Below are 14,196 nucleotides of genomic sequence, written 5' to 3'. Positions count from 1 at the left end.
AGAAGCTTGAGTTTTAGTCAGTTTGGTGAAATCTTTCTTGGCTGTCTATAGGGGTTAGTACCAGTTGCAGTCATAGGAAGGCCTTGGCTTTTGGTCACTAATGCCCTTGTAACCAGAAGTATCTTCTCTAGAAGCTTGAGCACTTTTTTTCTTACAAATAATCTTTTCTGCTGTTTTATGCTGTAAAGATAATGTTTCGGCCTAAATTAAAAAAAAAAAAGAAAAAAGAAAAGTTTAGACAATAGTGCATTTAAAGTACAGTGTGTAGCTTTAGTATGCTCTTAGATGGACATTTTACTGCACAGATAAAACAAATGTTTTTTTCTCAGCCCCCTTTATTTTTGTTTCAGAGGAGTGATGTGTTTAGTGAATGCTATGGCAGGGATCTGCCAGAAGTCTGGGGCACAGGGCAGGAGCTGGCTATGCTGAGTTGCATTTGGTGAAGCTGAGCTTGGCTTGGAAGGTGTTCATTCAAGTATACAGAGCAAAATAATTGGGGAATCCTGATGAATGAGTCTTGTGTGTGGTTTGCCTAGTGCTGGTCTGTTTACTGGCCAGTCAACCAATGACACGCTGCCCAACTCCATCCTTTTTTGAGCAGAAAGTTAAATAGTTATACTACCCAGATCGTTTATATTAATTGAGCACTAATAACCATATTTTTAGGGGGAAAATGAAACAGGAGGAAGTGAGAGATGTCAATAATTCTTTATCAAATCTGTGTTGCATGGGGCTGTGATGCATCACATGTATTTCCTCTTCCCCTCTCCATTCCTGCAGCTTGTATCTGAAGTTTAAGCAGTGCGTGGAAGGTACTGCTAGGTGGAGAGAGAAATGTGGAACAACCTGGACCTCCAAGAACCCGTCCAAACTAGTTCTTCAGTTGGTCCTTGGAAGAGAGTTTAGTGGAAAGGGAGTTTCCAGTATTTCTCATGCATCTGGCTAACAGTGGCCTCAGGCTTCCTCTACTGGCTGGCACCCCTCTACCCCATGCATTTAACATTTCTATCTTAATTTAAATTCAGATAAAAGTTTTCTCAAGCTCTGGTCTTTTGTTCCTTCAGTAAGAATAAAGTAAAGACGCTTTTTTTGTGAAAATATGATTAAATCTTAACAAAAGTATACAGATTAAGGGTGTGCTTGCAAAATTGGGATGCTGCATGTGTACTTATCTATTAAAATAATGCAACTTAACCTGTGATCTGGTAGAGCAACAGGGAGCATCAGGCTTGCTTCTGTGTGAATGTATTAAATATGGCGACTGGTAAAATATTCGAAACTTCTAAACTTCCCGCATGTTGAAATAGGACCACTTCAACTTGCCCTCTGTCATAACTTTGGAATGAAATAATAAATTGTGAGTCAAGGAATCTGTGCTTTTAGCTAAGAGCTGGAGGAAGTGCAGCCTGAGTAACTTCTAACTTGCCAAACTGCAGTAACCATACTTTTGTGGAGGAAGTCAGTCTGTGCATAATGCTTGTTTTGAGTTGTGCTTTCAGCTTGTTACAGCTGAAAGCCTTTTGCATCCTCCTGCATCTCCTCTGTGCTCATGCTGAGCTTTGTAGATCTGGTGAAACTCATAACCCAGGATGTAAGACTAAACTGCAGATGCACTGGGGTTCTGTACGAGGCTGCAGTGTTCAGGCTGTCCCCTCAGAGGTGAACATGGCTCTTGCTGAGCTCAGGTTGTATTCCAGTGCTGCTTGGCAATGCAGGCTCAGTGTGGGACTCCAGCAGACTCAATTATTCAGCAAAAGAGCCAGGCAGAGATTTGGGTTTTCTGTTGCCCACCCTGTGCTGCTGGTACCTGTTGTGAACAATTGTCATCTCCTTGGTTATAAATTCCTTGCAGAGCAGCCCTTCCTGAGTTTGGGTGTATAAAGTTGTCAGTTTGTGGCTTGGCATATAAAAGATTGTTTTCTGGTTAGGAATGTAAAGTTGTTTAATCTCAGAAGTTAAATTCACCACTTGTATACTATTTGTATGTATACAACTACTTTTTCCAAGGGCAGACAGACAAAATTGACACAGAATTCTCTTAGGTTACCCCTTCAGGCATTGAAATGTTAGTTATAGGTTTCTTTTGCAGCCCTCAGCCATGTTTTACCCCAGCTTCTGAGAACAGAATATTCTAGGATAAAATCAAAGCAAGATATGTCCCAGAACATTTAGACACACGTAGGATGTAATGAAGGCTTTATGGAAGATATTTTTCCTAATATTTTAATGAAGGTGCTGGTGTTCACTAAGAAAGCTAGAGGTGACTGAGAGACAAACCTGTCCACTTTACATGAATGACAATTGCCAGGCTGAACTCTGTTCAGTCAACTGCCTGTAAATGTGCCCTGAAATTTTGCCCCTCTGAAATACTTTTTCCAAAGAATGAATGGATTTAGTCTGTGCTTGTTCTCACAACGTCATGTCATATAAATGTACTGCTGTAAAATTAATGTGTGTTTTTAGATCTATCCAATTGGAAATCATAAATAATGAAAAATAGATATGCAAACCAGATAACTAGTATGTAATGCCTTCTCCATCTTAGGGTACAATATGAATAATGTTATAAACTTTCCTTAGCAAAATTCTTTAGTGAAAATGATGCCTGGTGACTGGTAATTTGTCTGAAATAAACTACAGCTGTTAAATATGAATAACATCCCTATGCCAACAGCTGAGATGAAATTCTGTAGTGTTTAATATATTGCTCATTCAACAGCAGCTATGTAATACAAGATGCAACAATGGAAATGTCAGTTGTGATAAACAAAAGATTCATTCGGAATGTCAGAGGCTAGCTTGAATTATTCAATGCCACTGGAGTCTGAGAAAAACACCCACAGAAATCTTACTGTTGTGGTGACATGAACTGCTAAAGACCCTACAGGCATCTCTGTCTCAGCTCTGGTGGAGCTTAATTTTTATTTGGGTCACACATTGTCCAATATAGAGGAATGTTTTGGATCTGATTAGTTACAACAGTAAAGTGATCTTCTGTTCTCAGGGGAATGGATGAGAGCTTTTGCTAATGAGCAAAACTTGTTAGAAAGACTATTCAAGCTAGTGGGTAGGGATGAGAATCTCAGTTTATTAACCAGATTTGTCTTTTTGAAGGCTACATGTCTTACATCACTCATAGCCACATGAAAACGCTGTGTGGGATTCTGCCATGTGTGGATGAGTAGCTGTGTCTTTAATTTTCAGAAGTAAATTTGCTCATGGTGGTTTAGCCAGTTTCTCCATATTTCATTACAGCTAATTAATGCACTTTAAAGAGAACAAACCCGTCATGACTGAAGTGTGATGCTGCTGCTGTAACGAATAATTTTTCACTCCTGAACAGAATGTGAGACTGAAATGGGGAGGAGGTGGCTTTAAACTATTCCTTCAAAAGACAGTTACCAATAGCTATGTTTATCCATTCCAGATTGCCCCTGCTGAAGGACCAGATGCTAAGCTGAGAATGGTTATCATCACTGGACCTCCAGAAGCTCAGTTCAAGGTACAACATACAAAAACTTGTCAGTATGTAGTGGCCTTTGGATCCTAAGGGACAATATTGAAAACAAAACTCTTGGTTCCAAGCATGCTTTATTCAGAATTTTAGTAAATACTTGAGTTTTGCTTTCCTTCTGCTGAAAGGTGTCTCATAGGAATATGAGTAGTACAATACTATTAGAGGCCACATTCTGGTCACCTGAAAACTTGTGTGTTTCATGTAAATAAGAATCAAATCTAGCATAAAAATATGGCCATATTATGCTCCTAAATGTCTCTTCTATCTACAAGCACCTTTAAGTTGAGTCTTTTAATCTGTCTTGGTATGTGCAAGAGTTTTGTGTGCTTAATTGAAATAACAAAGCTGACAAGACAAAATTGAGTCTTCCCAGGTTGCTGTTTTGTGCCAAATGGAAAATGCTTTTTGGGTAGTTCTACAGATAAATGCAAGATTTCTAACTGTATTTGCACTGCAACTACAAGGAGATACTCAACCTGATTATCCCATCTGTGTTCAAATTAAGTTCCAGAGTGGCCTTCTACCTTAAATGTCAAAGGATAAATCTAGTTACCCCAAAAGGAGTTGACTGTGCTAGGAGTGATGCAGGCAGCTCAGTGCAGCAGCCTGGCATCATCACAGATGTGGAGTGGAGTATGTAGAAAGTCACTTGAGAGTTTGTATCCTGGCATAGTTTTCTTGCCTGTTCTCATTTTTGACTTTGTATTTCTGCTTCAGGGCATCTTGCAAGAAGGAGGTGTACAAACTTCAGGGATATCAGTTTCATTAATGCCTTTAGGATTTTTGGAAAACTGTCAGGGCAGGTATTTTGCAGTGGTAATTACAAACTTAGATGTGTTTGGGATTGTTGCCCAGTTACCACATTCATTTGAGATGCCATTGAAGGCAAAGCATGACTAGGAAGCTCTGTCTCCTTGATATTTTCTGTGTGCATGTGGGCTTGGCCACATGTACTCTTAGGGTCTGGTGTCAGCACAAGGTCAGATACTGGCTACTCTTTCTTTTCATCAGATATCAGTGGACTTACCCTCAAGGAGTAGCATGCCACAGGAAATTTGGGCACCCCTTATCCTGACTTTTCATGTAGGCGAAGGCTTGTCCTCAGGTTTCCTCCCCAAGATAAACTGGGAATCCCACAGGGTTCTTCTGGAAGCTCTTCTCTCCAACCTGAGGAAAACGTCCCTTTTCTGCACCTCATATGCAGTTTGACACTGCATCAGTCAGTCACTACTTTACACTCGAGCTCTGCTTGCGAAGGTGCATCAGTGTAGTAGCACAGTCAAAGCTCCTGGGGTACGCTGGTTTTATGAAGGAAAGGGATTATCCCTTGGGACTTTATTCAGCTCCAGACCTTCGAGTCTTTTAGCTTCTCTTTGAGCAAGCCCTCTTGACTGGGATGGGCAGAGGCAAAGCTGAGTGCTTGCTTTTATCACTACTGTTAACCTGAAGCTGGCCTTAGGGCCAGGTTCACACTTCATTAGTGCTCTCCTTAAACTCTGATTAAGAAGGGTCTCCTCTCCTGGGACAGTGCTTGTTGGGGCACCAAGAATATAAACTAGCGCTCAACAACTTGGAGAGGGAATAGCTGCTGCTCAGATGAGTAATGAGCTCTGGAAAGAGGCAGTGTTATCCCAGAGCCCGTGACTTCAGCATCCTTTCCTCGCTCTTCCATTGTGCTCTGCTGTCTGTGATTCATGTCCCCAGGAGCTGCAGTGGCTGCATCCCTTTCTTCCTCTGCTGCTGCAGCCTGAGGATGTTGCAGTGTGCAGGACTAGTTGTTAGCAAGGCAGTGGGAAGGGAACATGCCACTCTTCAGAGCCTCTGCTGCAGTGCTCCCTAGAGTTCAGGCATTCCTGTGACACCACTATTCGTGCATGGCTGTGTTGCCTTGGACCTGGGATATGCAAAAGTGAAGTGGAATCTAGGATAGACAACACATTTCAGCCACCATTTTACCATGTAGGGGCTTGCAGCCCAGTTAGGTTGTTTCCTTTCCTAAAGACTTTTTCAAGAACTGAAAAACTGGAGATGTTGGAAGACCATATACAATCTCTTTTTTTTAAAGAAATCCACATCCCATCTTTCTTTATAATTTGGCAGTAATGTATGTTCTTTTGAAGCATCTAGGAGCCAAAGAGTAGAAGATTTGGTTATCATTTCTCACAAATTCGCTGATAAATGGCTGTGAATAAGGAAATAAATGTGTTTAAAAATCAGCAAATTTACAACTTTACTCTCAGTGGACATTCTTCTTGCTATCTGGCACTTGTGTGTTTCCCAGAAAAAGGAACTGTGTGCTGGATGGAATAATACTGTTTCCAGGGAACTATTTAGATCTGGGCAGTTTGATTCTTTATTTTGGAAATTTGAGCAAGCGCACATTTATTTATTTTTAAACAATATATTGTAATGGATTGTAAAAGCAAGCTCTTTGCTTCAGTTGGAGTCTTTAGACCATGACTTGTTGGGGGTGTTGTGGCTTTTTTAGTTTAGCATCTTAAAAAAATGGGTTTCTGAATCAATTAGTTGCATTTTATGTTTCTGGGTGTAATAAAACATTTGGGTTTGTTGGACTGCCTGACAGTTCTTCTCTCCACCACTCTTTACCTCTACAGAAATGTGGTAGTTTCTTTTAAAAGCAATATGTCTACTGAAAAGCATAATAATAATAATAATGATCTCTGTTAAATTGCTGTGTGGTTCCCAGGTTTGTCAAGCAATCCTTGAAGCTGGACACTGGTACTTCCTAGTTTGGTACAAAGACTTTTTAGAAAAGTAGTGTATTTATTAGGAAAAACACTTTGTCAAGATTACGTACTAAGAATTCACCTTTCTGTGGAATTTTTTGATGTTAACTAGATTCCAAGGAGAACATTCTCTAACTGAAAGCAATTTTTCAGGCTCAAGGGAGAATCTATGGAAAACTTAAAGAAGAAAATTTCTTTGGACCTAAAGAAGAAGTGAAACTTGAGGCTCACATAAAAGTGCCATCCTATGCTGCTGGTAGAGTTATTGGTAAAGGAGGCAAAACAGTAAGTAGCTGGAATAAAACCCTTAGTGTTGCTCAGTTATGTTTCATATTCAGTGTGTATATACACATAATGCTTAAACTTTTAGCTAAACTAATTCTTTGATGTTACATTCAAGCAGGAGCTATTTTCTTAGCTGTACTTGGTACATTTTCCCATTTTCCTTTCTTCTACTGTGGAGTTGAAGCCAATATTAGAAAGATTTATTTAATTTCTAAATAAGGGGTAGGAATGTAAGACATGTTCAGACCTCAATATTACAAAAAAAAGCATACCTATATTTGTTTCAATTAAATTGATGGCATTTCTTAGGCTCAGTTTGTTGTATAAAATAACACCACTGCGATTTTCCAATGCTAAAAAGGTGCTGTTGCTCTGCTGGTGCTCAGGTATTTTCATATGGTGTTAAGTCAGGAGCTGGATGATATTTGCAAAGACAAGATTCAGTCTTGGGTGTCCATCCTGAGTGCAACGGGGTCTCTAGGTCATGTGTCAGGAGGCACTGTGGCTTCTTCCATTACTTGCAGTGGCCAGAGGTTTAAGGACAAACATGTCTGTGAAGCTGCTCATCTAAAACTTTAATTACACAATGATAAGCATTTCTAAAATAAAATTAATTTTCATGAGACAAAGACCCTAACCTTACCTCTACTTAACATGATGGAAGCCTGATAAGCTGCTGAAAATAATTTGAATTAACAGAACTTCTCTAAAGTTCTCTATCTTGCATAGGTTTTTGAAGGAAAAGTGTATAAATACTCAGGCATTTTTCTTCCCTATATTATATGATTTTTCTGACCTTACACTTTTCAACTCAACTGTAAATACTGTAGCATCTGTTTGCTTTTTTTAAGTCGTGTATTTAACACCTTCTGTGTGTTGTATTTGGTATTTAAAACACTTCTACAAACCCAGAGGACTTGGTGCTAATTTATGTTAAGAGACACAAGAGGCTCAGCTTGCAGAGTGCACACTGCTGCATAAAGATGCTTTCTGTTAGTGAGGGGTTTAAAAAAATGTAGCTTAGAGGATGATATTTCAATGGTCGGTGGTTTTGAGGCTTGGTGGTTGCATAACATTTGTTAGTTTAAAGTTGTCTGACTTCTACTATCTGTTTATAGGTAAATGAGCTTCAAAACTTGACAAGTGCAGAAGTTGTAGTCCCTCGTGACCAGACACCTGATGAAAATGATCAGGTGGTTGTGAAAATAACTGGTCACTTCTATGCATGCCAGGTAGGAGGACTGCAATGATTTTCTGTATTTGCCTTGATGTTTCCATGGTTTTTCTTTCATAGCCATGTGCAGGAGCCAAGGGATGGAAGACTTTTTCAGGATACAGAAAGCACTGCTTTCCAGGCTCCTCTGGTTGTCTTGCTGCAATAAACTTTCCTCATGCCTGTGAGAGAGATTTATAACAATACTGCACGTTCACATATGCAAAACAGTCTCTTAAATTCTTCTGTCAATTTATGCAGGCTCTGGCACTGCTAAAACTTTGCTAAAAGCAAAAGAAAACCCAAGTTGTGATTGGGCTGAAATTCAGAAGGAGCAGAGACACAAGCCATACCATAGTATCTGGAAAGAATACACCCAGATATGTAATTCATCCACACTGCCCAACCTGTTGATATAATATCATGAAGAAAAGGATCACAAGATTCCTTCCTTCACTTAACTCACACTCATTCCTTTTGATACTTTGCTGCAGGTGACTTGTAGTTCAGAAAGGGGGGGGCGGGGCTGGGAAGTCCTGCAAGTCTGACCTTCTGGTTACTCTAGTGTATAAAAAAAATTGTACCCTCTTTATTACAACAGTGGTTCTTATAAAACATTTGTATTTCCAGAGGAGTAAAACGAAGGCTGTATCTTCGATAATCTCAACATAGGTAGTCATCTTCCTATTCTCATGCTTTCTGTATTACAGATGAGAAAACTAACCAAGAAAGTAGTTGTGGTAGGTCAAAAAGAGGAGAAAAATGAAAATTTAGGCTGTACATCATGATTAATCTCAAGTGCATTTTAATTAACAAGTAATCTAGTCAGTACTAGAAATTTAGTCATTCCAGATTTTCTTAATCCCAGTAGCATCTCTTGTTGGTTGTAAACAGCAGTCACTGCAGCATGGCATCATGATGGGTTGTTTCTTCTTCTTTGTGTCCTTCAGCTTGCTCAGAGAAAAATTCAGGAAATACTGGCTCAGGTAAGAAGGCAGCAGCAACAGCAAAAAACATTGCAAAGCGGACAGCCTCAGCCAAGACGAAAATAAAGGTTTAGGAAATGGCCCATCAGAGACAGATGCCAGACCAAAGACAGACTGTGTGACAGAGAGACAGGTGGTGAGCACCTGTTGAAGTTTTATGCAGAAGATCCACCAAGCCAATCACCTGTTCGAGGACCAGGCAACCGTTGAACGCTGTCTCTGAGAATGTATTCTTTAGGCTCTCTCAAACTTTTGAAACCCAGCTTTAAAATAAGGACCCCTTCACTTCCCTTTTGTTCTATTCTCACAATTTAACATAAACTCGTTAGTCTTTTTTATTGTTCTTATTATTCCCCAACAACTTTAGAACTTGGTTTAATGAAGCTTTCTCTTCTGAGTTCACTGGTTAAAAAAAAAAGAAAAGAAAAACCAACAAAAAAAAAAAAAAAGAAAAGGCATTGCTCTTATAGGTCCAGTTGTAAAAGAATAAACACATTTGGAGGGTGGGATTGTGGGTGGGCTAGGGTTAGAGCAAGGGTATTGACAAGAGTTTAAGTGTTAGTCCCAATGTTGAAACAAGTGGCATTTTTTAAAAAGAATTTGGTTGCATTTTTACATAACACTGCCATGAATAACCTAAGGGAAGTGTTGAATGGTGTTGGCCAGGGCATAAAAAGATAAATATGCATTTTACTAAACTACCTCAGGCATTTAGTACCTCAATGAGAAATTGTTCCTTTTTTGCTTTTTTTTTTTGGTATTTTGTATACTTTATAAAGCTAATAGTTCTTGAGCATTTTATTTTTTTAAAAAAAATTAAAATTTGATCAGCCACCAGCCAGGAGTACTACAGACTTATCGGGGAAAAATATAGTAGAGCACTTCTAGCTGCTGGCTGATGGGAGTAAGGTGGGTAAAAAAAACACAGCCTCAGATTTCCTGAGGGCTTCAACACCATCATTTGTTTAAAAAAAAAATTCAATGAATGTTCAAAAGATAGTGAATGATGCCAACATTCTGATAGCAGCAATGCCGTTTAGTTTTCTTTTAAGATGGGATGAAAAAGTTTGTGACGGTACTTTTTTGGGAACAGGACAAGGAAGTGATGGCAAGAGGCTGGGGTTGGGGGAAAAATTTAGAAGGCTGCAAGAGGCTGAATTTTTTTTTTGTGCTACTTGATTGAATGCATGAACCCTTTGTGCCTTTGACCATCACTACCTAATAATGCTACATTTAACCATTTGCAGCCCATTTGGACTTTGCCATTTTGTTCAAAGAGCAAGCTTCATCTTCAGTTTGATAGAACACTTGATCTGCTGGAGCATTTTTTGAGGCCAGGAGGGTCTCTGCTGTCTGCAGATCACATCATACTGCTTTCAGTTACCACGATGGGGGAAGGTCAAACAGTGTTTGATCACATTGAAAGATAATGAAAGGCTAAGTTTACATATCCAGCCGCTGTTATGGGCCACACTAAGCCACTTTGAAGGTTTTGAAAATGATTACAAGAAAAAAAAAACAAAACAACAACCTCTCTAGCCTGGCTTATAATAGATGCAGCAGGATTTATGCACGTTCTGCAACCAACCATTAGAGGAGAACAAAAAAAATGTCAAAAGGCAGGGATAACAGGAAAGTTACCAAATTTTTAAATTTCCAAATGTAATTTGAATGATGATTGTGGTAATAGTGACACATTCAAGTTTCTACAATAAACTTCAGTCTACCTCAGTTTAAGAAAAAAAAATGTGGCAACACATGGTGCATAAAGACTGCTGTGTGTGTGTGTGCGCGTGCGCGCCTGTGTGTGTGTGGTCGACAGAGCCATGCTATTACCTCTGAACCTTTTTTTGTGATGTTTTTTGTGCATGAGATGATCAGAATCACCATGCTGCACTGATTTGAGGGGCACAGCGAGCAAAAACATTTGTTTCATCATTTTGTTATCTACCTCTTAGGTTCATGTTGAAATAGAGGCATTACTACATAGACTAGATAATTTTCCCAAAGATCATTGTTGTACAGATTAGATAATTTTGAAAATGGTCTGAAGTGTTTTTCCTGCATCTCTTCTTTACTAATTGGTTTAAAAACCACAAACTTATGTTGTAGTTTTAGCAAAGAAAATGAGTTTCTTTTCCTTTTTTGACAGTGACCTTCATCTAGCCTTTAGGATAATTTTTTTTTCTTACAATGAATTTAAAATTACTGAAGTATGGAAAGTACATAGCATTTTAATTTTTGTTGAGGCTTAAGTCAGTCGGACGTTCCTTTCTTAACATTTGAGAAGGATTTGACTTATTTTCCATTAAAAATTACTTTACAGATAGGCGCTGCATTTGCATCTGCTGATTTAAATACTGTCATCTCTCTTAAATTTCTAGACTTAATATGGTATCTCATGTTTTTCTTTTCAATTGAGACTTGGTAATTTGGAGTATTTGGGAATAGCTAGAAAGTAAATACTGTAAATGATTTCAATATCCAGAAAGTATGGATCATTTTTCATCTGTAATGTGCCCCCCAATGCAGCTCTACTTGCCAGATGCCTCTGAATGGAATAAAGAGTTTAACTCCTATCATCAGATAAAGTTGTGTGGTGTTTTTTTTAATTATTGAGGTGTAGGGACAGACTGTCCTGAGTACTTGTGGTGCTTTCATCAAGTTGGTTTTCTGTCCATAATAACTGGGTAAGGATAAGCAGTGACCTACAGGTGTTCTAGAGCTGCTAGGAGAGCCAGGTTACAATGTTTGCACTTCCCAAAACAATCTGTGACTTCTGCGGCTTCTAATTAATCTTCTCCCTCCCATCTAACAAGGCCATATAGTCTGTAGGACAACCTATGGTTCATGGTTTGCCTTGCCTCACTTAGGCTCATTTGCTGTGGAAGGAAGGAATGTGGACTTGATAGTACTGACTGTCAGGACAAACATGAGGAGATTAGAAATGCAGTAATATTTTTTTTGGGGGGGTGGGGGGAGAGAGGGGAGGCAGTTTTTTTTACCCAGGCTTTACTGTGGTGGTCTTGGAGTGATGAAGCTTGTCTTCAATGTGGCCCTAGAAGCTTGGACAGGCAGAACCAGTCACATAGGCAAACAAATGTGCTGGCAACCTCTCACCCCTACCATGACCACCCAAACATGCCAGCGAGGTGGTATCACCTCTCCCTTTAGATACTTGTTAACATTATTTGGAGTAAAACGAGACCAGATGTTTAACTGAATGCTGACATTTGAGAGGGATGTGCTGGGGAATGAAGGAGCATTATGAATTACACAATTCTGTATCTTTTCTAAGAGAACTTGGAAGCCCAACTTGTTTTCCAAACATTCACCTTCCTGCTTCACAGCTCATTTCCTGGGACCAACCAGCAGAAGGAGGGAATTTAAGAAATTATGTCTGTAGAAGGCACTGCATAGAATATCGCATTTCACAGGGCACCCTAAGCTCATTTCTTCATGTCAATATCAAGCTTTCTTCTCAGAAACAGCACCCTGTCATTTGAGCAGCATAAAAAGTGAAGCCTTGTTCTGTACTGCTGGTGCACTTGCGACAGCTCAACCCCTGACTGTTTTAGGCATTTGCTTTATCATAACATTCTTATTTGCTTCTAACCTTCCAGAGCTTTTATTCTTAAGCTGCAATTTCCAAGGCATGCGCTCTTTTCCATTAAACAGAGCATGTGTGCTGTGCAAGACAGCCTGGGCTTGATATGGGTGAGGTGTAGGATTCTTATACAAACGTGAAAAACTGTTGAGAAAGCACTCAAGCTGGGCTCTAACAGAGATGTTAGCTCAAGTGACGGACACAAACACTGCTTGAAAATGAAGTTACTCAGATGCAATGCAAGAAATCAGAGAAATTATTACTAAAGTTTCACTTAGTGGTTTCTCCCGTTCATCTCATCAAGGGATCCTTCACAGAGCCAAACCTACATGTACCTGTCCAGAAGGACTGAATGCTGAATCTACAGACTCCTTGCACAAACTGTTTGGTATTTTTATTTTACCCAGAAATCACCTAATCTGTCCAACTGAAATTATCCCAAATTGTTCTCCTTCCAAAAGAGCTTTAGTGTTGCAGAGTACTCATCATCCAGACTGTCTGGGTTAATTCCTACCTCCCAGATTCTAGGACTATCAGGCCACAGTCTCACCAAGGCTGGCAGGTAATGAAGTTTGGGCACTGCAGTATCTCACTAGATATTAGAAATGCTTCTTTTAAATGGATGAGGACCAAGTTCTTTCCCTGGGCTGGCAGTTCTGATTAAAAGCAACCAGTGGATAGTCATAGAGATCTTTTTCACGTTATGCTTTGGCAGTTAAGTCAGCTACATTTGTTAATATTACTGGGCTTTTTTCTCCTCTTTTTCACCTCTAAGAGTCCTAGCCTGTTCACACAGCTGCTCTTTCCTGGGTACTCCTTTTGTTACTGCTCTTTTAGACAGGATACTGTACACGATTCTGGTTACTAAATGTGGGTTCATACCATGGTGTAATGCTTGCTGAACCGACCTCTATGCATCACATATTACTTATCCACAATCACAGTAAAAGGGAAATGTTTCAGGGAATGAGTTGGAGTTATTCCTACGCATCATTCCTAGGAGGAAATGCCTGATTTAGAATCCATCAGGCTGTAAGACAGCCAAAGTTATTTTTCTCCCATGTGATTACTTTCAAGAAGCGTCATGAAGCATTTTGAAAACCTTTCTCTGCAGTTATATTTCAAAATGACATCTTTGGTTTGTGGGCAAAGATGTTTTATCTGCATGGTTTAACTACACTTAACAAATACCCTTAATTGCAGAACTATCTGCTGCTTTGTATCAAAGAGCAGGTGAACTTCATTAATCATTCATTAAAAAACAGAGGTTAGACACAGGAAGAAAACCTGAAACAGAGGGAGAAGTGGGTTTTGGTTTGTTTGGATTCTTTTAAACAAACACACTTCCTCCTGAACAACACAGATACAGGCACAAAAAACAGGCTCACTTTGAGCATTACAAACAGAACCTGCTGTGCAGGGCAAAGATGCAGACAGGGCTTGCAGTAATTTGTGGGGCTATTGGGGAGAAAAAGGTGATTACCCTCAAGATCTCCTGTTTCTGCTTTCTGATACACTTCTCCAGGAAGAGGGGATCCTAATCCAGTGATGAAACCCCTGTCCTGTGGTATAGAAAAGTGTCTTGTCTTACACAGACAAGCTGGTTACCACTTTTAAGTTCTTTAACTGCTTATCAGACCATGCATCAGTCATGCTAAGAACACACAGAACAGCGAGTTCTGAAAGTGCTCAAGTCCATTCCCACCTCAAAGAGTTGAAGGTTTTCACTGCCATAGTGTATTGCCTCAGTGTCCCTTTTTAGAAAGTAGGTGAGAGGAAAGCTAGGAGAGGAGTCAACTGTACATGCAGGATGAGGAATCCTCTCACATGAAAACAAGTAA

The 14,196-nt window shown here is 39.6% G+C and overlaps 1 protein-coding gene across 3 annotated transcripts in view; it reads left to right on the top strand.

Annotated features, from left to right (window-relative positions):
* The window catches only part of IGF2BP3 (insulin like growth factor 2 mRNA binding protein 3), a 110,954-nt gene extending 101,757 nt beyond the window's left edge, over nucleotides 1-9,197 (top strand). For all 3 annotated transcript variants that reach the window (XM_038128091.1, XM_038128093.1, XM_038128092.1), the window contains 4 exons: nucleotides 3,428-3,502; nucleotides 6,418-6,549; nucleotides 7,668-7,781; nucleotides 8,713-9,197. In XM_038128091.1, the coding sequence (XP_037984019.1) occupies nucleotides 3,428-3,502; nucleotides 6,418-6,549; nucleotides 7,668-7,781; nucleotides 8,713-8,814 (423 nt within the window). In that variant the 3' untranslated portion in view covers nucleotides 8,815-9,197. The remainder of the gene's footprint in view (nucleotides 1-3,427; nucleotides 3,503-6,417; nucleotides 6,550-7,667; nucleotides 7,782-8,712) is intronic.
* Nucleotides 9,198-14,196: the final 4,999 nt, after the last annotated feature.

The sequence above is a fragment of the Motacilla alba genome, chromosome 2, assembly GCF_015832195.1.
Source record: "Motacilla alba alba isolate MOTALB_02 chromosome 2, Motacilla_alba_V1.0_pri, whole genome shotgun sequence".
NCBI lineage: Eukaryota > Metazoa > Chordata > Aves > Passeriformes > Motacillidae > Motacilla > Motacilla alba.
Note: the sequence above shows the minus strand (reverse complement) of the source record. Positions and strands in the feature narration are given on the sequence as shown.